At 49.2% G+C, this 26,240-nt stretch overlaps 2 protein-coding genes and 1 long non-coding RNA gene across 3 annotated transcripts; 2 read left to right on the top strand and 1 right to left on the bottom strand.

Moving 5' to 3' along the window:
• LOC143823417 (uncharacterized) lies at positions 1 to 2,357 on the top strand. Its single transcript, XR_013226476.1, has 3 exons — positions 1 to 67; positions 692 to 807; positions 2,214 to 2,357. It is a non-coding gene; the product is annotated as an uncharacterized LOC143823417 (long non-coding RNA).
• Positions 61 to 10,828, bottom strand: KLHL42 (kelch like family member 42). Its single transcript, XM_077309738.1, has 3 exons — positions 9,712 to 10,828; positions 3,786 to 3,979; positions 61 to 1,513 (listed from the first exon to the last, which is right to left on the bottom strand). Exons 1-3 carry the CDS (start codon positions 10,599 to 10,601, stop codon positions 1,068 to 1,070), a joined length of 1,530 nt encoding a protein of 509 aa, XP_077165853.1. The 5' UTR covers positions 10,602 to 10,828; the 3' UTR covers positions 61 to 1,067.
• On the top strand, positions 10,764 to 25,575 carry MANSC4 (MANSC domain containing 4). Its single transcript, XM_077309740.1, has 6 exons — positions 10,764 to 11,391; positions 14,878 to 15,032; positions 16,060 to 16,120; positions 19,966 to 20,316; positions 21,727 to 21,861; positions 24,819 to 25,575. The coding sequence occupies exons 4-6, from the start codon at positions 20,088 to 20,090 to the stop codon at positions 25,508 to 25,510; spliced, it is 1,056 nt and encodes a 351-aa protein (XP_077165855.1). The 5' UTR covers positions 10,764 to 11,391; positions 14,878 to 15,032; positions 16,060 to 16,120; positions 19,966 to 20,087; the 3' UTR covers positions 25,511 to 25,575.
• Positions 25,576 to 26,240: the final 665 nt, after the last annotated feature.

Here is a 26,240-nt window from a genome sequence, read left to right on the forward strand (position 1 = left end):
TGAGTTCCTTGGTTTTTGATTCTCTTTTCTCCATCGCAGAGACAAAAACAGATGCAGGAAGCAGCAGGTGAGCCAACACAGTTTTAGCCTTCTTCAGATACAGGAGGAATGAATTCAATCAAGAGCAAGTGGGGTGTAGCGATTAAATGGCTGGACCAGGATCTTGGAGACCCAAAGTTGTATTCTCCCCCCCCCCCCAACTATGTTAGCTTTTTGAGTGAACATGGGCCAGCCACTCTCTTTCAGACCAACATAAAATGGAAGAGTGGAGAAAGATGCAAGTCATTTGCTATTGATAAGAGAGAAGAGCTTTTCACTACCAAAAGGAATCTCAAGGAGGCTTACAAACACCTTCTCTTCCTCTCTCCCCAACAGGCACCCTGTGAGGCAGGTGAGGTGAGAGAGTTCTGAGGGAACCGTGATTGGCCTACGGTCACCCAGTTCTCCAGGCCAGAGGCACCTCCCATCCCCCTAAGGAAAGCTTCATGGGTGACACCTTAGGCCCTCAGCTAAGTGAAGCAAATCTTGTGTACCTGCAACTTACTAGAACCTCTCTTGGCCAACAAGAAAACATTCCCTGAGCAGAAAACTCTAACCATCTTCTTGGCTGGGGTAGGCCAAAGAACTGCTGTTTCCGTGGAGATGTTTCTATGCTCCCTTATCAGAGCTGGTTTACATGATTGATTTCCAGATGTTGACTTTAGCTCGTTCTGTGACTACGCTTTGCATACTCCCTTCAAGCCTATGCAGTTGGCTGCACGTCTCTCCCTGCCTGTGCCCAGAGACTTGACATACTCCATCTTCTCAGTTACGTCACTATTATTATTATTATTATTATTGTTATTGTTATTGTTATTGTTATTAGATTTATAGCCCGCCACTCCCTTGCGGCTTGCTATGCGAAGCACTCTGAAGTCTGGTGGGGCTATACCCCTGGTGGGACTATACCGTTATTTTAAAAGTCTAATCCTCAACCTGTGCTGTCTTCAGCTATGACGACACAAACTAAGAAACCTCTTATTCAATAGCAAATCAAATTTATGAAGGGGAAAACTATGCGTTTACATTCAAATAAGATTTGGCAGGTACATCGAACAGGCCAATATGTTTTGTCCAAAGGTGGGGAAGTGCCTCAGGGACTCCCATCGGTCTGAAAATATATTGTACTTCAAGAAGACTCGGTGCTCCAAGCTTGTCGAGAGAGTGAGATCCCTGCTGAGGATATAGATCCCGTCGTTGTGCAGAGTACAAGTCAAATTAAGACCCGATTTGGAGGTGTTCTCTTTGAGGTAGAGCCACTCTCTGGTGGCCGTGTTGTAAGACTGCACTGTCAACATGTCCTCGTTCTGGCTGGGTTTTTGGTTGGAGCCCACGTCATGGATACAGCCCCCAACTATGTAGATGGTTTCTTCAACGGAGAGCATTTGCTGCTTGCGGATGTGGATGTCGCACAGCTCAAAGGTCGTCCAGCTGTCTGAGTTAGGACAGTACTGCAAGATGTTCAGGTTTCGGTCTGGAACAGAGGAAGGTTTAATGAAAGAAAGAACCACCACTCAACTTCCTTGTACTCAAAAGTATTAAGAACATATGGCCCCTCCAGCCCAACCTGGCCATGATTCTTGATGTCTCCCTCTCAATGGAGGCTCAGGTCACCCATGGCTGGCGTTCTACCACCTTCGCCAAGCCAAACTACTAGCTCCCAACTTGGCCCCAGAACCCCTAGCCACAGTGATCCACGTGATGTCATACAGTGGCCCAATACTCAGGTGCCATCGGGAGGTCTACCAGCAGGGCCAAAACTCCAGAAGTCCTTCCGTTGTTGCCCCTTTCCCAGCACTACCCTGAGGCATTATGGGAGGGTGGTACAGAAATTTAGTAGAGAAGAAGACGAAGAAGAATACAGAGCATCACAGCCACAGATGCATTAGTATAGTATATATGGACAATATATTTGCACAGAGATTTCGGGGGCTCAATGCATAGCACATACATTATCTTGTAATACTTAAACTACACGAACAGTCGAGCAGAGGATGCCTGTCTGACACTGCTGCACATCATCATTGAAATGTCAGCTCTACTGGATGGAAATGCACACATTCTCAGATCAGTCGACTGGGCTGCTTAGGCACTGTGTTTGAATGGAGGTGCATATTATTTTTATCCGCTGCATGCATGGCTTTGGTAATGCTGTGGTTTTTCTACATAACAAGCTAGCTCCTGTTGGTTGGGGTATGATGCAAGACATATATGAAGAATATCCTACAGGGGGCACTGGAGAAGATGTGGAGTTAGCATATTTAGGTAAGAACCTCCTGGTATTTTTCAAAGTATCTCCCCCAGTGTCCTGACTGGCTCACTTGGGGACTTCCTGTTTCTCTGAGTACACTTCTTCCCTCTCTGCTTTCAGATGAAGAACAGCCAATCAGACTGCGAGGATTCTCCTCTTTCTTTACAAAGTTGTTTCCATTCTCAAGAAAGCTACTGATTCTTTAAGCATCTGGCGCTCTGCTCCTTTGTGTATTTGCCAACAGGTCCAACCAGGTTTTCTGCGGGCGAACAACAAATTAAGGTAACTTCATTTATACCCCACTTTTATCTCCAAGCAGCTTATGTCATTTCTCTTTCCTTCATTTTATCCTCACGACACACCTGGGAGGTAGGTTAGGCTGAGAGCATGGGACCATGGCAGACTGGGGATTTAAACCTAGATCTCCCAAATACTAGAACGGTCTAGTGATTAATAGCTGCGGCTTCTAATCCAGTGACCTGGGTTTGATTCCCTGTTTCTCCACATGTCACCAGCTGGGTGACCTTGGGCTTGTCACAGTGCTGTTCCCACAGAGCAATCCTGTCAGTGCTCTCTCAGCCGCACCTACCTCAAGGGTGTCTGTTGTGGGGAGAGGAAGGGAAGGCAATTGGAAGCCACTCTTGAGACTCCTTCAGGCAGTGAAAATTGGGGTACAAAAAACAGCTTCTGGTCCAGCTCTCCTGCCAATACATGGCACTGGCTCTGCTATGTTGGAAGTCATGAGACCTGCAAAGGACAAAACCCTTGTGGGAGGCAGGCTATGGTAAGAAGGATAATTGGGCAACACTGAGTGGAAGAGCTGGTTGGCTCAGCCCTTTATCTTCAATGAATTTATTTAAGATGCATATCTCTTTGGGAGCCAGCATGGTGTTGTGGTTAAGAGCAGCAACTTCTAATCTGGAAAACTGGGTTGGATTCCCCACTCCTCCACATGCAGCCAGTCACAGTCCTCTTACAGCTGTTCTCACACAGTTCTTCCAGAGCTCTCTCAAACCCACCTCCTTTGCAGGGTGTCTGTTGTAGGGAGAGGAAGGGAAAGGTGTTTGTAAGCCGCTTTGGTAGTGAAAAGCAGGGTATTAAAAAAAAAAAAACAGTTCTTCTTCTTTTAGTATCTTGCATTAGAACCAGCATTGCATATTCTCCAGAAGCTTTGATGATGTTTTCAAAAGATAAATACATTTGTGATTTTTTAAAAATGTACCAATGCAACTTTTGCATGCATTTGTTAGTTTTCCCCTTCTTTTTTGCATTCTCCCTCCTCCAACTTTCTAACCCACTCGACTCTTGCACATAGGATACTTCAGGGGTATTCAAACTGCGGCCCTCCAGATGTCCATGGACTACAATTCCCATGAGCCCCTGCCAGCGAATGCTGGCAGGGCCTCATGGGAAATGTAGTCCATGGACATCTGGAGGGCCACAGTTTGACTACCCCTGGCAGGCCACAGCAGGACCGCCCAAAAGCATGCCTCACCTCTCGTGGTGTAGCCGCCCATGACGTAGATCTTGCCTTTGCACTCGCAGGCCGAGAATTCCGCCAGGGGGCTGGGCAGAGACGCCACGAAGTTCCACCAGTCATGCTCAGGGTTGTAACACTCCACGTTAGAGAGGGACTGCCCGCCGACGGCATACAGCTTTCCTCCGACGGCCAACAGCTTAAAGTTCGCCCTGCAAGTAACGATTTGGAGAATCAAAGTTAAAAGCAAATGATCCCCATCGAGATACCTCATTTCAGCTAAAAACACCACCAGTCCCATCCCACACAAAACCCTGACGTGAATGTAACACCAGGTCATCATTTCCCCCAGCAAGAATAAATCTGGAAGGGCATTTAAGGGTTTGCTGATGTAAGAAATAGAATACGGTGCTCCCTGGTGCACTATGGCAGCCACCCACACCCTTCCTGATGCCCATCACAAGTGTTTTCAGAACATGGGGAGGGGTGTGGCAGGGCAGTTATCCAGCAGGGCTTCTGAAGGGCTTGGCAGAAGACAATAATATCGTTTCAGTGGGACCTGCAACCACAGCGGTGGCTTTATTCTTTTACCCCTCTTTCCCAGTGTATTATTGCCTGGCATACATGTAATGCATCCAGGAGGGCCTAAGATTTGGAAGTGGCTTACACGTCATGACCCTGGCATTCCTTGGAAGTCACCCTTCCAAGCCCTAGCCAGGGTTCACCCTGCTTAGCTTCTGAGATCTGTTAGGACTGCGCTTGCTTGGGCTATCCAGGTTGGATTCCCCTTTGCATTGTGGGGGACCCCTCCGCCCCCCAATCTGGACGCTCCCGCTGCAATTGTATTCTGCTAGGGCCCCGCAAATCCTTCAGCTGGCTCTGGTGCTACGGGCCCTGTGCATCCTTAAACCACTCATGCGTGAGTCAGTCTGAACGTCCAAGAAGCACTAAGCCAGGAGTAGTCAAACTGCGGCCCTCCAGATGTCCACGGACTACAATTCCCATGTGCCCCTGCCAGCATTTGCTGGCAGGGGCTCATGGGAATTGTAGTCCGTGGACATCTGGAAGGCCGCAGTTTGACTACCCCTGCACTAAGCAAACACCCAAGGTTTTCGATTCAGTAGTAATAATGAGCTTTCAAACAGCTTTAGGTGTCTCTGCGTTTTAGAACCCTCGCTAACTCAGCACCAGGGCTGGTGGTGTCCCTCCATCCTCTCCATGCTTGTTTTCAGGCAGCATCGATGCTGATCTGCGCTCTGAGAAGCCGCTAGATGTGAATTTAGAGCACCCAAGCGCTTCTCCTACAATGCATTTTTTAAAAGGACTCCGCACAATGCTCCTTTCTGGAAGGAAACCTGTTCTTCTAACGACGACGAGGCAACTCTGAAAAGCTAAATGCGTGTTTGAAAGGGAAGGACCATTGTTCACGTCTGGCTTTGCTGACGCATCCAAATAGGTGACACTGTACCTCTCCGCCCTCCAATAATACTTTCTGGCTGAAAGCATCGGGGCTGGCCCGGCCACAACAGATGTGCAAACAGCAGCCATTACTTCACACTCTTAATTTGCAGACAGGCACACCTGTCTTAAGCATCTGGTTTGAAAAAAGGCACAGATGTGTCAGAGCCTAATGTGCAGTGGAAAGAAAAGCATGTTGTCACCAATGACATTTCCCGCAAGACGCTCGCTGGCCGCAGAAGATGTTAGCGCCCTGACTAGCCGTCGTGAAAACAAAGAGAGGAGCCATTTTGCGGTGAGGGCGGTGAATCAATATACGTTGCAACTTTCATTTCTCTTGCTGCTCTGCCACAGACTCATTGGTTTACCAGCCTAAATCTGTTGCACTCCTATATACACTTTGTAAACATCTGAGTCTTGCCAGCAATTTCACGCCAGGTTGATGCCTGACCTGGGTTTCAGAGAGCTTGGACTGGAGTAGGTGTGAATTTCCCGCATTTTGCAGGGGGTTGGACTAGATGACCCTAGAGACCCCTTCCATGAGTCTATGAGTCACTCTGTGGCGGGTTAACTCATCAGTGACACCTGTCCTGATCCCTCCCCACACTGAATGTGTGAATGGCCTCCGCTGAAGAGCACCGGGGCCAAGGCAATGCAAAGTTCTCTTCAGAAATCTCTGCCATCAAGCCGTCGCTCGATAGGACAGTCGGAAGGTTGTGAGCACATCTATGTGGATCTGCCACAATGTTACATCTTCTCTAAAGCGGGGGTCATCATCCCCCGGTATGCGGCCCGGTACTGGGCCGCCGGCAGCGCCCCCCCCCCCCACAGCGAGAAGGAAAGGAAGAGGCAGGCGCGGCCGCTGGCACACCGACGACGCAAACGCGCATGCGCGCAGTTGCCGCGCATGCGTGGTTGTGCCCCCTGACCTCAGAAAGATTGGGGACCGCTGCTCTAAAGCACACGCGGAACACACCAGAGAGAGGCTCTGCTCTCACCGTCTTACAAATAAGCCACCCAAAGGGACTAGCCCTCAAGTGGAGGGTGTCTTTGCAATCCTGCCAGCCCAAAGCTATTGGTTAAGTCACTAGAGGCCCACTCCCCCACCCCAACCCCAACCCCAACCCCAACCTCCTTTTTAACTTGCCCGACTTTCTTGCTTGGTCTCTTGGGAAGCTTCACAGCAGGCCTAAGCATGAAGATGGCACTGAACAGAAAGCCCAGCTGGCTCATCTGCAGAACACCCCACAGACCATTCAAAAAGTGACCGTCTCTCTGAATACGTTCCATAGAGCAGGGGTAGTCAACCTGTGGTCCTGCAGATGTTCTTGGACTACAATTCCCATGAGCCCCTGCCAGCATTTGCTGGCAGGGGCTCATGGGAATTGTAGTCCATGAACATCTGCAGGACCACAGGTTGACTACCTCTGTCCTAGAGATCTCTTCGACCGAGCAGTGTCAATCAGCTTAGGAGCCCTGGCCCTAAGGAAATTCAACCGGTCTCAAGCAGAGCCAGGGTTTCTTTGGCCCTGGCTCCTGTCTGATAGAATGAGCTACCTGCAGAGATCAGGGCTCTGTTTTGTAGGGCCTGCAAGACGAAGCTCTTCTGCCTTTGGTTGAGGCCAGCTGGACAACAACAACAATTACTTCTCAATCTCAAGTCTCCTGCCTGCGACCCCCCCCCCCCACCTTGCCTCCTCTGATTCCTCCTAACTTTAACATCTGCCTGGCTATGAATTGTTATCGATTCTTAGCTGATGTGACAGCACCTAATTGTGGTTTTTAAATTTAAAAAATACAGTTAATTTTATTGGTTTCTGCCCCATATATACGTCCCTAAATAATTTTTTTTAGTAAAATTAACAGTTTTGAAAATCTTTTCAAACAGCAAGTCAGAAAAGTTACAATTGCAGGAACTCTGGAACTTCCTGGATGCTCCAAGCTGTTAAATCAAACACAAATATTTACTCATTTGCTTCGCTTATAACCCGCCTTTCTCCCCCACGGGGGACCAAAGCCACTTACGCCATTCTCCTCTCCTCCATTTAGTTCTTACGCAACCCTGGGGGGTAGGTTCGGTTTGGTGCCTATGACTGACCCAAGATCACCCAGCAAGCTGCCACCGGCAGGGGGAGGATTAGAACCCGGAGCAAACCCCACAGCGCACTGGTGTGCCATAACTGGGATGGCCATCAGCTGCATGTTTATGCATCAAAGAAATCAGTTTCGGACGATGAACTGCATCGTTCTAGCTTTCTAAAAGAAACTTATGAACAGCTTCGGCAGCAGTCACTTGAATACAAGACCCCTGAGAGCGTGCCACTCCCATGAGCCCTGCACTTTCATACCTGTGCAGAATCCTTCTCAGGTGCAGTGGTTTTACCTCCAGCGTAACAGGCAGCAACGCAGCACGGGGAAGACGAGGGCCAGCCAACGCAGGAGGGCCACCACGCCTCCCCTCCGAACCGCCTGTGGCCTCCCCCGTCTCGCACCGTAGTCAAACCGTCTTAAGAAGAGCCCTGCTGGGTCGGAGGAAGGATCCATCGAATCCACCGCTTTCTTGTCAGCTGGGGCCAGACAAGTGCCGGAGGTGAAGCAGGCCAGCATGAAAGGAAGAGCCCTCCAAAAGAACAAACTGTGCCTCTAGCGGAGATCAGCAGGCCTCGAGTTCCGCTGCTCTTTGGGCCGACGGATGCGACTCTCACCGCATCAGAGAGCCGCCATCCACTTTGCATCTTGCTCTCCCAGAGACTCAGGCCTCACAATTAGAAGCAGGCACAATCCTCTGCTTCTGGAACAGGCCGTCCCTGTCACGTGCATCCCCGTTCCACTTTATTTACACTTCGGAGAGAACACCAAAAATGGAGTGGGCAGTAGAAACACAGTCACCCACATGCGGCACGTGCTTTTTGGCTGGAATAAACCTTTTTCTTAGGAAAAGTGAACCCGGGGAACAGAAAACTGGGCATGGGAGATGTTGAGAAACCCAGTCAGCAATACAGACGCATCTTAAGGGTTCTCAGTGGCCATAAACCAGCGAGAGAAGGAAAAAAAACAAAAATAGAAGCCCTATTAGCATGACTGAGTGAAAGAACCTTTGCCAGTGACATTGGTTCTAATTACATACAATGTTGAACTCAACAGGACAGCATCAGAACTCCTTCTTCCTACAGCCCCTTTCAAAGTCGCATGTCTACATGGCCAGCCGCCCTCTTAAAGCCTCTGGAAAATTTGACAGCCTCCTTTGCCACCTAGTACCTTAAAAGTGCCCCTAGTTATTTGAAACAAGGACGAGAGGCTGGCGTAAATAATTCTAACAAAATATTGAAAGACCCTGGACGTTTGTTTTGGGGCCAGGGGCCCTATCACTAGACATGGTCTCAGGAACATAAGAGAAGCCAGATTGGAGCAGGCCAATGGTCTATCCAGAACAAGGCTCTGTGTCACACAGTGGCTCAAAGCCCAGGGGCCATGGGGATGGTCCACCAGCAGAACCAGAACTCCAGAAGGCCTTCCACTGTCCCCCCCCCCCCCAACAAAGATACAGAGCATCCCTGGCTCAGAGAGTGTCCCATGTATACCTTGTGGCTAAGAACCAATGATGGACCTCCGCTCCAGATGTTTATCCAGAAGGCCTCCCACAGCTGCCCCTCAAACACCAAGGATACAGAACATCACTGCCCCAGGCATACCAACATAAGAGAAGCCATGTTGGATTGGGCCAGTGGCCCATCCAGTTCAACGCTGTGTGTCACCCAGTGGGCAAAACCCAGAGGTCATCAGGAGGTCCACCAGCAGGGCCAGAACTCCAGAAGGCCTCCTACTGTTGCTCCCCCCCCACCCCCCAGCACCAAGGATACAGGGCATCACTTCCCCAGATTGAGCATTTCCCCTATACCTTATGGTAGGGGCAGTCAACCTGTGGTCCTCCAGATGTCCATGGACTACAATTCCCATGAGCCCCTGCCAGTGTTTGCTGGCAGGGGTTCATGGGAATTGTAGTCCATGGACATTTGGAGGACCACAGGTTGACTACCCCTGCTTTATGGCTAATGGCCACTGATGAACCTCTGCTCCAGATGTTTATCCAAACCCCTCGTGAAGCTCTCTGTGCCTGTAGCCACCACCACTTCCTGCAGCAGTGAATTCCACATGTTAATTCCTCTTTGGGTGAAGAGGTACTTCCTTTGAGCTGTCCTAAAACGTACTGCTCACTAATTTCAGTTCCCACCAGTTCTTGCATTGCGAGACAGGGAGGAATGTACGGCTTTCTCTACTTTCTCTTCCCTATGCATGGTTTTGTAAACCTCTGCCATGTCACCCCTCGGCCGTGGTGTCTCCAAGCTGAAGAGCCCTAACCTCTTTTAAACCTGGTTTTCCCAGAACTGGGTTCCAACCTCTTAAATAATTTTCACCACCCTTTATGGTGCCTTTCCCAAGGCCACGATGTCTTTTACGAGGCACAACGCCACGAACTCTCCCATACCTCTTCTGGTTCATGGAAGCCGTCTGACTCCACTCGTTCAGGCAGGGGTTGTAGCAGTGGGCGGCCGAGATCTCCTGGCTGGTGAGGCGGTAGCCCCCCACGATGAACAGGTAGTTGTCCAGCACGGCGGAGCCGTACCCTCGGACGTTGGCCAGGTCAGCAGGCAGGTTGCTGGGCTGCACCAGCCAGCGCCGACCCCCTTCGTCGTAGCGGAGCATGGCACAGGGCGAGTCTTCGGGGGGTGGCATGCCCAGGGCAGGAGGGGCGCCGGCGAAGTTGCCCAGGGCCAGCAGGGCGGCGGTGCCCTTCATGCGCCTCTCCCGCAGCTGGAGCCGCAGGGCACTGGGGAGGAGCAGGTGGGGGCGGGCCTCGGGCCTGCGGAGCACCTGGTGGAAGCGGGCGGCCATGAAGCGGAGGCAGGCCTCCTCCAGCTCGGCCAGGCCGTAGGTCTGGGCCAGCTGGCGGAGCTCCAGGCAGTTGTCCAGGCGCACCTGGGAGCGCAGGCGGCGCAGCAGCGGGGTCACCTGCAGGTAGGAGGCCGCCTCGACCAGCTCGGCCAGCAGGGGGGGCTCGCCGCCCTCCGGCCGCTCCAGCCGCGCCAGGCTGCGCGTGTCGATGAAGTCGAGGACCAGCTCCAGGCCGCGCGCGCTCAGCCCGCCGCGCAGCTGCTGCTCCTCCGCCTCGGCCGCCTCCCGCATGCCCGAGCGGTACAGCGCGCCGAAGTAGTCGCTCTGCTCCAGCAGCTTCCGCCGGCACACCGCGAAGCGCCGCTCGCCCAGCCGGATCTGCACCATCGCCTCGCCCGCCGCCCGCGCCCCCGCGCAGTCCCGATCCTCCGGCCGCGCCGCCTCCGCCTCCTGCGCCTCTTGCTGCTGCTGAGCGCCGGACATGGCCCCCCAGCCGGCCGCTCCGCCTCGTCCTGCGCCGCCGCCGTTCCTGCTGCTGCTGCTGCTGCTGCGGCCGCCGCTGCTGCTTCCTCCTTCCTTTCCCCACCCACAGCCCGGCGGGGAGGGATGGAGCCGCTGCAGCCGGGCTGCGCTCTGGAGCCGCTCCACGGCGCCAAAAAGCCCTAAAAAGGCAACGGCCAAGCGCGCCGGCTCCCCCCCTCCCCCCGGTGGTTTTTCTCTGCGCGCTGCTGCTGGGAAACCCGGTGCGAATCGCAGGCAACCCGAGGCGGCACAAGGGGATGGCTCTTATCAGATCCTTCCGGGCCCTCCTGTCGCTCGCGGGGGATCCCTTTCTGCGGGGGCGGCAAAGGAAATGAGGGCGAGATTTGTGGCGAGTGATTGTGCTGGCGTGGATTGTGAAAAGTCTTATGACTGTGATGGATTTTTTTTTTTGGGTATCGATTGTGCATCGCTTTTGTAATGCTTTGCAGTGACCTATGGCTATGAGCCAAATGATGATGATGATGATGATGATATAAGGCGAGCGCCTCCCCCCCAGCAAGGCACTTGACAATTGTCCTCCTGGATTTTGTTTTTTCTGCCTTAAAAAAAACCTACTTTCTTTATCTAGATTAAGCAGTAAAGAGACAGGATGAAGAGCGTGCCTTTGAGCATGTGCAGAGTCCCAGTCGGGCAACTGTGAGACCCAGCTGAGCGCTGCCCAAACGCCTTCAAGCAAAATAGTACCTGGCGCTTGAAAACAAGGCTTTCCGGTGGCGCGTGCCGTTCACAGGTTTGACTCCTCAAGAGTGTCAGTGGTCAAGCTAATGAGCAATCTGTGAATCAGCCCACAAGAGTTCCTCTCCGCGCCTAATTGAACCTATGGGGCGGAGCAGGCCCACAGCCAGAAAACCCTTTGAAAGGGGTCCAATAGGCTGGAATGGGGTCATCCAAAGACCCAATGGGATGGTTCTCAACCCATGGATGTCTGGAGACCCACATTCTGGCCACCGCTGCCATAAAGGATTGCTCTGCAAAGATGCTCTAGGATACATGAGATGCTATTCATTTTTCCTGGGTAATATAAGACTTTTTCTGGGCGTCCCTCCCTCTCCCTCTTAGAGACCTGTGACTGGCCCAAGGGCACTCAGCAGGTCTCATGTATCTCAGAGGGGCTTACAATCTCTGTCCCTTCCTCCCCCCCCCCCACTGACCCATGGCTAGTTCCTCTGCCTTGTGAATTAACCTACCTTGCAGGGTTGTTGTGAGGCTGAAAAGAAGGACCACATGTGCTGCCCTAAGCTGAGCTCCTTCAGAGCATGGTAGGGTAAGAACAAACATGCCCGGTATTAAGTCTGTGGGTTCAATGATCACAGACATAACACCCGGTGCCCCTATTTCACTTGCTGTTTGCCAGGCTGGAGTATTAAATTCAGATTTTGGGATGCCCACATCCAAACTTCCACCTGAAGGCTTCCTGGGTGACATTGAGCCAGTCCCACTGTTGGTCTAGCCAACCTCACAGGGTAGAATAAGATGGAAAAGAAGAAAATTCTATAAGCAACCTTGCTCCGGGGAAAGCAAATTCTAAAAGCAACCTTGCTCCGGGGAAAGCAAATTCTATAAGCAACCTTGCTCCGGGGAAAGGTGGGGGTATAAACAGGATACAGTGAAATACAGACACACTCTTTTCCAGACTGTTAGCAGTACAATCCCAAATCGACACTGCAGTGCCAGAATGCCAAGTTGTACATCAGCACAAAGGGAAGGGGAGCTGCAAACATGTTTTCACTTAAAACAAAGTGCTTGACCTACCTGCATCTTGCTCTGTATTGGCGTCTATTTATTAACGTTAGGTTCTCAGATGCCTTTTCGCAGGTATTTCCAAGAGGCGGAAGCCAAGCTGGGCTGTCTACTTTTCCCAGACGATCTTCTCCACGGATGAGGGAGCAGAAAAGGAGCATGTGTTCCCACATCGTGGCCTGACACCGGATCCCTTCGGCGCAGCAGGCAAAAGGCTCCAGCCTGGAATTTCTTTGTGCCCGCCTGACTGGGGCGAAGAAGACTCCCTTGCAAGTCTCAATCCAGGGTCAGGCGTGGAGAAAACCTCCTCTGTGCAGGCTCATTCCTTTGGAGTCATGTGCTTGAGAGGGCTTTTTGTTCTGCAAAGGACAGAATAGCGCTTGATGGCCTAGGAAGGATCATGCTGCACTCCCGGCTGTAGGCTATTGTGTTCCCGCAGCGGGTTGGAGTGGATGGCCTGATTTAATCCAAAGAGACAAATAATTGTCCTGCAGGCTCAGGCCGAGGACCATCTAGGCGAGTATTTTATTTCCAACGGCAGCAATAAATTATTTCCGTCACCATCTGTACGCAGAGCCTCTGGGGAGGAAGGCACTGAAAAAGCTGCAGAGGGAAGCCAGCTTCCAAGTGGGGCCTGGGGGTCCCCAGAAATTACAGCTCATCGCCAGAGGACAGAGATCAGTTCCCCTGAAGAAGACGATGAAGAGTTGGTTTTTATACTCTTCTTTTCACTATCCAGAGGAGTCTCCAAGCGGCTTACAATTGCCCTCCCTTCCTCTCCCCACCCTGTGAGGTAGATGAGCTTTGAGAGCTCAGAGAGAACTGTGACTGGCTACATGTGAGGAGCAGGGAATCAAACTCGGCTCTTCAGATTAGAGAATATTGTACTTTGACCTCTACAACATTCTCGCTCCTGGAGATAAAGCATACTTTGGAGGGGAGAACTCTGGGGCATTGAGCCCCACTGAGGGCTTTATCATTCCCAGGCTCCCAATCAAAGAGCTGGGTCTTGTATGTCGCATTTCTCTACCAGGAGTCTCAAAAGGGCTTCCCTTTCCACTCCCCACAACAGACACCCTGTGAGGGAGGGGAGGCCAAGAGAGCCCTGATATGACGGAAGAAGAAGAGTTGTTCTTCTATGCCGCTTTTCTCTACCCGAAGGAGGCTCAAAGCGGCTTACATTCGCCTTCCCATTCCTCTCCCCACAACAGACACCCTGTGAGGGAGGTGAGGCTGAGAGAGCCCTGATATCATTGCTCGGTCAGAACAGCTTTATCAGCACCGTGGTGAGCCCAAGGTCACCCAGCTGGCCGCATGTGGAGGAGCGGGAAATCAAACCCGGCTCACCAGATTAGAAGCCTGCATTCCTAACCACTACACCAAGATGGCTCTATGCATTATAGTTTTCCATACTTGAATAGGACAACCCCCCCCCAAAAAAAACCCAACCACTAACCGGTGTAAAAAGCACCTAATATAATATGCCTGTGATGGGTTTTCAAGGTTTCTAGTCACCGCTAAATGTTGTGAGCCAAGCTAGAGCCAGTGTGTGTTGGAGTGGTCAAGAACGGGGGCTTCTAATCTGGAGAACCGGGTTTGATTTCTTCACTCCTCTTCCACATGCAGCCACCAGGGTGACCTGGGGCAAGTCACCGCTCTCTCAGAGCTCTTTCAGCCCCATCTGCCTTGCGGGGTGTCTGTTGTGGAGAGAGGAAGGGATGAAGATTGTAAGCCCCTTGGAGACACATGAGACCTACTGGGCCAGTCACAGGTCTCTCAGAGACCCTTGGGCCAGTCACAGACCCTTGGGCCAGTCACAGGTCTCTCAGAGAGAGAGGGCGAGAGAGAGAGAGACACGCAGAAAAAGCCTTACATTGCCCAGGAAACCTGAACAGCAACTCATCCATCCCAGAGCACCCTAGAAGTGCAATCCTCTATGGCAGGGGTAGTCAACCTGTGGTCCTCCAGATGTTCATGGACTACAATGGAGATGCTTCAGTCCAGGCCCAATATATCTATGGGTTCAGATTGCAGTAGATTTGCATAGGGAAGGCCACTCAGAACATCCTTCAAAAGGGACATGCACAAGCTCAGATCTCTTCAGGCTACCCCTCCATTTGATTAATATTTGCTAAGGCAGTGATGCAATCCCTAAAAGTGTATGCACACAGTTCACAGTTACCATGTCGTATTTGTGTAGGGAATACATTTCCCAGTTCTCCAGACACCTTGAAGAAGAGATGGTTGTCATACCCCACTTTTCACCGCTTGACAGAGTCTCAAAGTGGCTTCCCTTTCCCTTTCCCCTGTGAGGTAGGGAAGGCTGAGAGAGACTAATCTGTGAGAACAGCACTATCCGGGCTGTGACTAGCCTAAGGTCACCCTGCTGGCTGCATATGGAGGAGCGGGGAATCAAGCCCGGCTCACCAGATTCGGATCCGCTGCTCTTAACCACTACACCATGATTTTTCTCTAGGACACTCTATCTGGACATGTGTGGAAGCGCTACTATCACTATTGTGACATTACCATGTACTGTTCTATGATGCTTTTGGACCCTCACCCATAAGTTCATCAAGTGTTAGAACCCACTGACACTGGCATCACAAGCTGTGATCATTGGCAACACAGGTGAGTTAGTGTGGGTGTGCGCACACAGAATTAGAAGAATATCTGCCGCTTGCTGCTTTGCTGTAAATTGGGGGTTTTACACTTTTTAAATTGTCTTTTAATGTTTTATTTCTGCGAACCGCCGCAAGTCCATTGGATGAGTGGCGGTATACATACTGAAAAATAAATAAAATATTAATAAACACAGCTGTGCAAAGTCAATTGCAACTCCACCACACTTTTAGCAGGGCTGCATTGGTATGAGGGAGGAGTCCTGGCAAAAGCTTTGGAGAACCTTTTTAGTCTTGTACAACTAAATTGGAAAAAAAAAGATTTTTTTGCGAACATAGCTGCATATTAATGTTAATATGTCCTTTCTTGCAAATTTGTGTAGTTTTGCTTTGTCAATCACTGATTTGATCCAACATACTGGTCATGATCTTGACAGTTTTTAAAAGTCAGTCCAGTTTGCATTCTTTCCTCCAAATAGTAGATATACTAGAGAAAAATGTGAACATATTAATGATTTTGTTGTAGATTGTAAAAGGTTGTAGATTTCTGGAATAACATGAGACTGACAAATGCTGCCCTATACACTTAATATTTTTAAGTATTACTTTCATTTTCTTCTCACTGTATGTTATTCCTTGTTGACCTCTTTTTTTTTTTTTTGCTGTAAACTAGACATAAATAAATGAAGTTTGTGTTTTAAAGCATGTGATCAACCTCTCAGTCCCCTCTGGCTGTTTGGCAGGACAGGGGTTAACAGCTGAGAACTGGATCTCAAGTGAGAGAATTCCGCTCTTATTGCTGTCTGTAGGGAGACTGTGACCAAGGAGCTTTCACTATTCACTGGGGATCTTGCTAACAATGAACCATCTACCTGCCGCTCTGCCATACATGTTTTTATAAATCCAGACCCAAAATTAAACCCAGTCCTAAATTTGATACTGTAAAATCATCCAGAGATGTACTAATAACTCTCTTTGGTGGTGGTGAAATGTTGCAGAATAATTTTAGACGGACTTACATGTCTTTTTGCTCTCAGACTCTACCTTTTTGCTTGTCCCTGCTGGAGATTGAGGAACAGCAAACTCCACAGAATTCAGGTAAGGAATCTGATACACTGCTTTCTTCTGGAGGGTTTTACAAAAGCCATGTTTGTGTGCTTTTTTTTCTTTTTATCCTTTCCATCCCTTCCTTCACCTCTCCCTGTACAGCACAGCAAAACGCGGATAAAAAAGATCAAATTCCAAGCAAATATTGAACCTTGGAGAGTTTAGAAGCATGCTTCAGATGGAGGATTAATATTGGTTGTAGCTGGGTTTGTTTTGCTTTCCATCTGAGAATGAAGGGGATAGACGGAAGCCGCGTGAGAATCAGTGCTTTGTTGCTCCGTACAGAAAGTGGATTGCAAATGAGTTAGGCAGGAAACACAGAAAGAGGTAATCACTTCGTCAATAATTGACATCCTAACAAAGTTCCTCTTGCCACAAAAAAATTCAAAATGAATTTAAACTTTATGCTAGGAATGCATTAAGCTACGAGTTCAACAGGTCTTTGAATGACTTCACGCAAGTTTTTAGGACCTTTTAGAATCTTGCCAGGTTCTGGCAATTGCAAGAGACTGAAAGGCACATTATAGACTCACAAGTCAGTAAAAGAAAAAGTTTCTATTCCTTTTTAAGGATTGAGAATTGCCTATACCAGTGGTTCTCAACCTGGAGGTCGGGACACCTTTGGGGGTCCAACAACTCTTTCACAGGGGTCACGGCAGGGCAAGCAGCTTAGCCGGGGGGGGGGGGTGCCATCCCCACAACAGCCTTGCAGGGTAGATCAAGGTAGAGCATTTGTCTGTCTGGAGCAGTGGAAAAGAGCGAGATCGGCATGGTGGGACAAGAGGCAGAACTGAATTGAGCAATTTATATACAATCATGAACAATAGATCCTCACGCCATTGGTCAGTTTCGGTTTAATTTCTGTGAAAGAACACTTGCATCATTTTATGGTTGGGGGTCACGACAACATGAGGAACTGTATTAGAGGGTCGCGGCATTAGGAAGGCTGAGAACCACTGATCTATACTGTGCGTCCTTTAGGTAGCCAACATTTGCCCAGCTACCAGGATCAGTCTGTTGATATCCATACCCATATTTAAAAAAAAACAATATACAAACTTCTTCATCCATTCTATCCTTTGTGAGAGGTTATGAAGGCTTTCAAGGTACATCATAATTTTTGCAAAAAGGTGGACAGCTGGGGGGGGGGGAGGCAGCAGCGAGGAGCGTTTAAGGTTTGGCTGGAATGCACAAGTGAGAAAATTGGTACATTACAAGATGCCGGTTTACTGATGACAGCAATGGCCAAACTCTGTGGACACTGACCGTAGGAGTCCTATATTCTAACCCAGCTGTTTTAGAGCAGACATATTATTGAGTCACTATAGTAACTATATGATGTATTTCTATTACTACTACTACTACTAATAATAATAATAATAAGCAGCTCTCCTTGGGCTGTTAGAGAAACAAAAGAGGTCTTTATGGTCTCACATTAATATCTCTAGAAAGGCATGCGACTTCTTGTCTTGTTAGGGAGTTCCTCAAAATTCCCTGTAGCGCCAGGATCATATGCCCTTTTAGTGTCTTTTACAAATTGCAGCTGCTTGACTTTGCAGTTGCCAGGGGAGGGAATTTTTAACTCTTCTCTCCTTCTGCTATTTTTCTAGTGACAATTGCAAATATGGTTTCTTTTTTCCCTTGAGGGTAAAGACATTACTGTCGCAAATCACAGCAGGAAAAAGATTTTTAAAGACTTTAAATAAAAAATAATCATGGCCTGTCAAGTGTCACGGCTGATTTATAATAGTTGCACAAAAAGAAAAATTGGCTAACAGATGGATTATTTCCAGTGCAGTGAACAATTCCATTTTCTCCTAAAAAGACAATCCAAGTAGTTTGAGAAGCATCTCGGGGCTGGTTCTTTCTCTGGCCAAGCCACCTGGCCTACTACTTGGGGCAACCTTTCTCTGCCCTCAGATTTCTCCCCAAAGACATGTTTTCTGGTCTCAGATTTCTCCCTTCATCCTTGTCCCAGCTATAGGCAAGTTTAAATTCATTGTCTTGCACTGATCCTTTGCTACCCTTGACTGTGTGGCAATATGAACAATCTGTAGTGTGCATGAGTTAATATAAGCATATCCTACGGCAGGGGGAGGCACGGGAGGAGATGTGTAGTTAGCTTATTTAGATTAGAAACTTCCTGGTATTTTCAAATATTCTCCTCCTGTGTCCTGATTGGCTGAGTTGGAGACTTTCTGTTCCTTTGAGCTCACTTCCTGCTGTCTTTCCCTCCTGAAGGTTAGTCAGTTAAACTGTTAGAATCAATTGGTGCTCGACTATCTTGCACCCATCCCATTCTTTCTCACAGACTGCTTCAACAACTTCTTCTGTTGCAGGATCATATCTTGTGCGCTTTCAAGTGCATCAAAGGCACTGCTAAGTTATCATAAGGAGAAGGAGAAGAGTTTGTTCTTATACCCGAAGGAGTCTCAAAGCAGCTTACAGTCTCCTTCCCGTTCCTTTCACCACAACAGAGGTGTGAGGTAGATGAGGCTTAGAGAGCTCAGAGAGAACCGTGACTGGCTGCATGTGAGGAGCAGGGAATCAAACCCAGCTCTTCAGATTAGAGAATGTCATACTTTGACCTCTACAACATTCTCGCTCCTGGAGATAAAGCATACTTTGGAGGGGAGAACTCTGGGGCATTGAGCCCCACTGAGGGCTTTATCATTCCCAGGCTCCCAATCAAAGAGCTGGTTTTTGTATGCCGCATTTCTCTACCAGGAGTCTCAAAAGGGCTTCCCTTTCCACTCCCCACAACAGACACCCTGTGAGGGAGGTGAGGCTGAGAGAGCCCTGATATTAGTGAAGACGAAGAGTTGGTTCTTATATGCTGCTTTTCTCTACCCCAAGGAGTTTCAAAGCGGCTTACAGTTGCCTTCCCTTTCCTCTCCCCACAACAGACACCCTGTGAGGGAGGTGAGGCTGAGAGAGCTCTGTTATTACTGAAGAAGAAGAGTTGGTTCTTAAATGCCGCTTTTCTCTACCCGAAGGAATCTCAAAGTGACTTACATTTCCCTTCCCTTTCCTCTCCCCACAACAGACAGCCTGTGGGGGGGGGGATGAGGCTGAGAGAGCCCTGGTATCACTGCTCGGTCAGAACAGTTTTATCAGTGCCATGGTGAGCCCAAGGTCACCCAGCTGGTTGCATGTCGGGAGCGGGGAATCAAACCTGGCTCGCCAAATTAGAAGTCCGTGCTCCTAACCACTACACCAAGCTGGCTCTCTAATAATAATGACACTGATGTCTAGCTTAGCTTCTCTTCTGCATTATGAACCACCCTAAATGGCTATGTAAGAGTTCAGAAGAGATGTCAGCTTTCTATGGGGAAAATCCTTGTGGCTACAATCCTACATGTGTTCATTAACACACATCTGCATAAACTCACACCCAAGTCTCCGTGAAATAGGGAGCTTAGTCCTCTCCACAGCTGCTTGGATATAAATCCCATTGAATTCCTTAGGTGAGTATGCTTAGGAGAGCTGTCAAATTCACACTACTGCCCGTGGAATCATAAAGAAAAGACTGCAGCTCTGTTTAGGATTCTACTATGTCTTGAAAGGAACGTCATGTACCAGCACTTGGTTAATAAGACCATTTAAATAATTTTGTTCTACAAGTTTCAGAGCAAATCAGGAATTCAATGCAGTTGTAATAAAGTACCCTTTATAATGTCTGCTCGTACCTTTGAGAATATAAACTCGGCCAACTCAAAATCAATCACACTCCAAAGGGCAGGAAGACAGAATTTCACAGTAAGTCTTCCACAAATGACCACCCAAGGCCTTGGAAAGAATTGATCATTTAGAAAACCATTTTTTCTTTTCGGCAGATGCACATTGGTTAACGGAAAACCCCCTGCAAGAGGTTTCTGTAGCCTAGTGTTTGTGACCCATTTGGCTGGTTCCTTCTGGTGGACTATGCTTCTGTTTTGGAGCCGAGACTTCCACTGAGATGATTCTGCTGATGGCTGTGACAGATGTGTTCCTGCTACTGGGCTGGGCAGGGCGATCAGACAGCCTCTGCTCCCCCACCACTTTTTACGAGAACTGCTGGATCCGACAGTTTCCAGGCCTTGCCCTTGATCTGGAGCAATCGCAGGCGAGAGGAGCCCACATTCTAAAGAGATTCTCCACGGCCTCAGCTCAACAGTGCAGCCGGACCTGCTGCCTCCTCAAGAATGGTGAGGGATATTGTTAGGTATGAAGTCATGTCCGACCCATTGCAACCCCATGGACCATGATCCTCCAGGCCTTCCTGTCTTCTACCATTCCCCAGAGTCCATTTAAGTTTGCACCGACTGCTTCAGTGATTCCATCCAGCCGCCTCATTCTCTGTCGTCCCCTTCTTCTTTTGCCCTCGATCGCTCCCAGCATTAGGCTCTTCTCCAGGGAGTCCTTCCTTCTCATGAGGTGGCCAAAGTATTTAAGGTGAGGGATGAATCCCTACTAAAAATAATATTTTAAAAAATGAGAATAGTGGGTGGTTTCCAGGCTAAGTTTCCCATCAGAGGAACGAAAATCTCCAATCTCTTGCCTGATCCGAGTTGTCAAACTCCTGAAGATTTGGGGACGGAGTCTTGGGAGAGCAGGGACCTCGGGTACAGAATCCACCCTCCAAAGCACCCATATTGTCAGTAGGGAAGCTGATCTCTGTAGTCTGGGGATGAGCTGTAATTCCAAATCTCCAGGCTCTACCTGGAGGCTGAAATCACAAAAATAAATTGGCCACATGGCATGGGTGGCTAAGCATTCCTCTCACAGTCTTCATCCTTACCTATCTGGGGGCTGGCATCCCTAGTACAGTCATGTAACACCCTTTCTCCCCCAAATCTTATCTCATATATTCTTATATATCAGCAATTTTTTTTTGGGGGGGGCATGTGGCCCAGTGGGGGTCCTGGTACATTTGAAGTAGGCCACAGGCTGAAAAATGTGAGAAGGGCAGCCTAAGGGCTTTATGGGGGGCCACCTTGACCCTTGAGCCATTCTTCTTCCAACAGAAGTGAACTTGTAGGCACATACATGAACATCACAAGTCGACCAACTCTGTTTCTTTAAAAGGCTGTCAGCCAGCAAATCGGGTTCAGTGCTCCAGTAATGGCAAGAGCCCAAGCATTAGCTTTGATTTCAAATCCATGCCCTGGGTCTTTTGCTTTTAAAGGTTCCCATTTCTTTTATTGCGTGAACCCTGATAGCAACAGAGCACTCAAGGGGACTTCCTGTCCCCCCACAAAGGTGGCACAGAACAGAAAGTGTCACACCCAGCCAAACTCAAGGCCTCTTTGTTGTTATATCTAACTAGATGAAAAACTGGGTAATCCATAAGATGATCTTCCTGGCGTTTTCCTGCAGGCAACCCCTTTCAACAGAAATGAGCAACACACACAATGCTCATTTTCTGTTCCTTCTCTCTGGGTGTCAACAGGTGAAAGTAAGTGGAGCTCTATGCCCCTCCCACCCCATCTAACCTGTGTGGCCCTCCTCAGAATTGGGCCATGACTTGCTTTTTAAAATCACAGGCGAGAGCCTGCCATAACTCTCCTCGAGTTTCATCTGGCCTCCTAAAAGCTTTTCTCCTTTCTGTTATTCAGTTTCCTGTAACCTGGCAGTTTTCTACTCTGAAGCCCATAATCCCAGCCTTTCCTGCCTCCATGCTTATTGTCCAGCCCTGGAAAGCTGCATACTGAAGCCGGGGATCAGAGTTGTATTATACAACATCACACCAGGTAAGGTGCCGAGAAGCCGAAAGGGTTGACTGACATGTTCTTGTATGCACATGAGGATGTTCAAGGCCTAAGTGCCATGTCTTTGCCAAAAGAAAAGCTATTTGGGGAGGATCTAGGGCAGAGAGGCACAATGGGCTTAGATGGTTTGCTTTTAATGTGATTTTCCTGTACTGCAGAACTGCTGTTTTAGATTTGGGTTTTTTTAGATTGTTGTTAGCCATACTGGGTCCTGAGATGCTTAGGAGAAAGGCTCGGCTTTCAGATTATTGTTTTAACACCCCTTTGGGACAAATTCAGATGGAAATACATATATATAAAGCAGCAGTAGTGCTGTTTTTTTTTTTTTGTACCCTACTTTTTACCACCTGAAAGAGTCTCAAAACCGCTTACAATTGCCTTCCTCTCTGCATAACAGACCCTGTGAGGTAGATGGGGCTGAGAGAGCCCTGAGAGAACTGTCAATGGCCCAAGGTCACCCAGTTGGCTGCATAAACAGTGGGGAATCAAACCTCCAGATTAGACACTATGCTGGCTTTCAATGGGGTAGCACCACTGCCCTTTCATGTTTTGGTTATCATTTAGCAATGCCTTGTCCATCTTCTAATTACACAGGGAAAATACAAACATACAATTATTTATATCCATGGAAAGGGCTAAGGGTCTTCCACCCTTGAAAATATTTACAAATAATTGAGGGCTTCAGTGGGTGGAAGACTATAAATTCTGTGATTCCAATACCATCCATTCACTTTTATTGGCATTCCAACAGTTTATCCCTCTTCCCTCCTGCGATGGAGTTCACCAAGATCAGAAAGTGAGCAAGCATCAGCCAATTTGTGCTCTGAGAGGGGGAAAAAAACGTAATAACTGAACTCAGGACGGCTGGATCGCAGACTGGAGCTCCCAGAGAGGTTGCAATATAACCGCAGCTTGGCCCTCAACCTTGGGAGACTGAAGAATCTTTAAAAGTTGGCATTTCTTCTGGGCATGCCAATTTAACAGCCTGCTTCCCCTCAAGACAGACTCTAAGGATTCTCTACCCTGCCTCGTAGATAGCTAAACCCTGCCTGGAGGACTTCTTAATGGCTTTTTGCTCCAACTGCCCTCTGCCATCGGCTAGGTCAAGGTTTGGAAGGCCCTGACTGGTTCTCCAGGGACCATTCCCAACCAGGTTTGGAGAGGATTGGTAGCTTCCAGGAAATGGGCAGAACACTGACCGGCCTGTGAACCCCACTAATTTTTGTTTAAAAAATGCTCAGCACATCTTCAGGCACACCATGTTATTTAATAGTTCTTAGATTTCATAATTTAAGAGCCGCAGACCAAAATCTGCTCAGGATTCCCGGCCCCAAGGAAATTAAATTGGCTCTGGCCAGGGTTTTTTCGGCCCTGGCCTCAGTCTGGTGGAACGCCCTACTGAACGAGAACAGAGCCCTGCGGGTCCTAACCGCTTCCACAGGGCTTATAAAACAGAGCTGTTCTGCCAGGCCTATAGTTAAGGCCGCTATAACATCTGGAAAGGCGGTGTCCCTGCTGGAAATCCACTAAACGAATTACGAACCAACATTCGTCAGATAAAGGGTGAAGATAAACCAGGCAACCTATATGTGGTGCAGGGAGTTATTTAGATAGCAAAAGATTTTTGAGAATGCTTGGCCTTTTGGCAAGTCAATAAGAGAAGTAATGGTGCCAGGGTTGCCAGATTTGGAAACATCTGGATTTTTTTTGGGGGGGGGATGAAACCTAAGCAGGAAAGTATCTCAGGAGGGTACAATACTGTTGAGATGGAACCCACCCTTTTTTCTCATCCCTTGTGCATTTTTTATACCATTTGGCTTTCAGCCTTTGTACCTTTGGGATCCTTTTTACCATTTGTTGTCATCTGATGCAGTTCACTGGGCAGGGATCCAAGAATGCCACGGCTGTTGTGGCGCATAACTCATGAATTCTTTCTCTAGAGCAGTGGTCCCCAACCTGCGGTCCGCGGCTCGGTGCGGCCCGGCCACAGTTCCCTCTCTCCCCCCCCCCCGCAGTAAAAAACTTCCCCGGGCCGCAAGCTTGCGGCCCGGGAAGCTTCTTACTGCAGGAGGGGGGGAGGGAATCAGGGCCGTGCCGCGCATGCGCACATGCGCGGCACTTTCGCGCATGCACAATTTGTATGCGCATGCGCGCTGCGTGACCATAGCTGCGCTTGCGTGCTGCGCAGGCGGGGCAGTTGCCCCGCTGGTCCCCAGCCAGAAAAAGATTGGGGACCACTGCTCTAGAGCAGGGATTCCCAACCAGGGATCCATGGGAGTCTGTGGGAGCTACAGTGGGGGTCTGCGGCCTTTCTCCTTCTGCCTTAATAGGGGGAGGTGTGGGTTGTACTATGGATGGTCTGGGCTGTCTTCTCAGCTCCTGCAATTCTTTCAGGACAACACAAGCCAGAGTAGTAGGAAAGGTGAGGGGAGGGACAAAAGAAGGGCAAAGGATGTGAATGGTGATGCCACTGCTGGTGACATCACTTCCCGGGATGTGGCAGAGAGGTGTGGCCAGCTGACATCACTTCCAGGGCTCCTCTAAGCCTCACCATTTATTTCAGGGGCTCCTTCTCAGGCAAAAGGTTGAAAAAGGCTGCTCTAGAGGGAAGAGCTCCTCTTTGCAGGGCTTGACAGAAACCAATCATGGATCCCTGAGCTGAATATTTACTTCTAGCAGTTCCCCTTTTTCGTTGTAATACACTATTAACTGTGACCTCTTATGGCCTATTGATTGAACTCGTTTTGTTTTGGCAAGGAACCGAACAAATTTAGAAAGAGAGCCCGAAGATGAAGTGTGTGCGAAGCGCACGTTCTGCAGGCACACGGCCTCATGTACTCCAGAAAGATGATGTGCTTTAGGGACGTGCCAAGCTGAATATGAGCACTGCCCCTGGGGGGGGGAAACATTAATTTTGTGCTTGGTTTCCGGTTGGACAGGAATTGATCCAGACCTCCTTGTATTTGAGAAGCTGTCCTTTAAAGAGCCAAATACCAGATCGTTTAATAAATGGGAGAGGCAAGGCAACGCAAGAGCCGCGGACTCGGAAAACTGCCAGGATGCGTCGGTGAGTTCGCGGTGCCTTCTAGCCACATCCGCGTCTCCTACGACGGTCCGAGGCATGGTAGCTGGCGGCAGCCACACTCCCGAAAGCAATTTGGTCCACGAGACCACATCCGCTGTACATTTCGAATCCACAACCGTACCACCCGAAAAGCATCTCACGGAAGGGATGGATGTTATTTCAGGAGCAGGGGGGTCGACAGCTAATTCAGACAATGCATCGGTGCTTCCGACTCCTACGCTCCCCTCCGTTAAAACATTATCCCTTGTGCCCAGCCCGGCCCACCTGAATAGCAGCAAGCAACATTTGAACGAGACCAAAGGCTACAGCGGAAGGAATTACACTTCAGACAATGAAGGCCAGCGGCCGGCCCGGGAAGGGGCGGAAAGGAGTGCCTGGCTGCTTCCCATAGTGCTTTGCTCCTCTCTGGTTTTGATTTGCTGTTGCACGGTCCTCTTTGCGGCGGGATGCCGCCGGAAGAGGAGGGGTCGCTACAAACCGAGGCGCAGAGGAGTGGCAGGTCCCCGGCCGTTCATAAGGTACACAATGGTGAATGACGGCATTTAAGGGGAAATATTCCAAATGCCGTGTAGCAGGGGACAGTTGGGATTTCGGATGGGCTGATAGAACTGAGCAGTTTTTGTTTTTAAAAAAATTAAACAGCTTTGTCTGTTTTGAGCTGTGTTTCAGAATACTTGGTTATTAAATATGTTGATTACACACACACAGTTTTCCAATTGTGTGTTCTCAGTTGGCAAGTTTTAAAATCTCTTTCCCCCTCACTGACGGTCTTCAAGCAGCAGCTGGACAGATACTTATCCGGGATGCTTGAGGCCCATTATGCCTTGAGCAGCAGGTGGACTAGATGGCATCTATGGACCCTTCCCGCTCTATTGTTCTAAATAAGACCCCCACCCTTGCCTTTCAGCACGCTATATTGCATTATGCACAATTAGATATATGTATGCATATATCTAATGAGCCTCTTGTGACGCAGAGTGGTAAGGCAGCCGTCTGAAAGCTTTGTCCATGAGGCTGGGAGTTCAATCCCAGCAGCCGGCTCAAGGTTGACTCAGCCTTCCATCCTTCCAAAGTCAGTAAAATGAGTACCCAGCTTGCTGGGGGGTAAACGGTCATGACTGGGGAAGGCACTGGCAAACCACCCCGTATTGAGTCTGCCATGAAAACGCTAGAGGGCGTCACCCCAAGGGTCAGACATGACTCTGTGCTTGCACAGGGGATACCTTTACCTTTACCTTTATGCATATATACATGTGTGTGTATATAAAGGTCACTG

Source organism: Paroedura picta, chromosome 14 (genome assembly GCF_049243985.1).
Source record: "Paroedura picta isolate Pp20150507F chromosome 14, Ppicta_v3.0, whole genome shotgun sequence".
NCBI lineage: Eukaryota > Metazoa > Chordata > Lepidosauria > Squamata > Gekkonidae > Paroedura > Paroedura picta.

Excerpts from the sequence above, each read along its gene's own strand:
- KLHL42 (XM_077309738.1), bottom strand. The coding sequence starts at position 10,601 with ATGTCCGGCGCTCAGCAGCAGCAAGAGGCGCAGGAGGCGGAGGCGGCG. Across the intron at positions 3,980-9,711 it reads GCTTCCATGAACCAGAAGAG|GGCGAACTTTAAGCTGTTGG; the intron begins GTATGGGAGAGT and ends CGTTACTTGCAG. Across the intron at positions 1,514-3,785 it reads GGGCGGCTACACCACGAGAG|ACCGAAACCTGAACATCTTG; the intron begins GTGAGGCATGCT and ends CCTCTGTTCCAG.
- MANSC4 (XM_077309740.1), top strand. The coding sequence starts at position 20,088 with ATGATTCTGCTGATGGCTGTGACAGATGTGTTCCTGCTACTGGGCTGG. Across the intron at positions 20,317-21,726 it reads CTGCTGCCTCCTCAAGAATG|TTTCCTGTAACCTGGCAGTT; the intron begins GTGAGGGATATT and ends TCTGTTATTCAG. Across the intron at positions 21,862-24,818 it reads ATTATACAACATCACACCAG|GAATTGATCCAGACCTCCTT; the intron begins GTAAGGTGCCGA and ends CCGGTTGGACAG.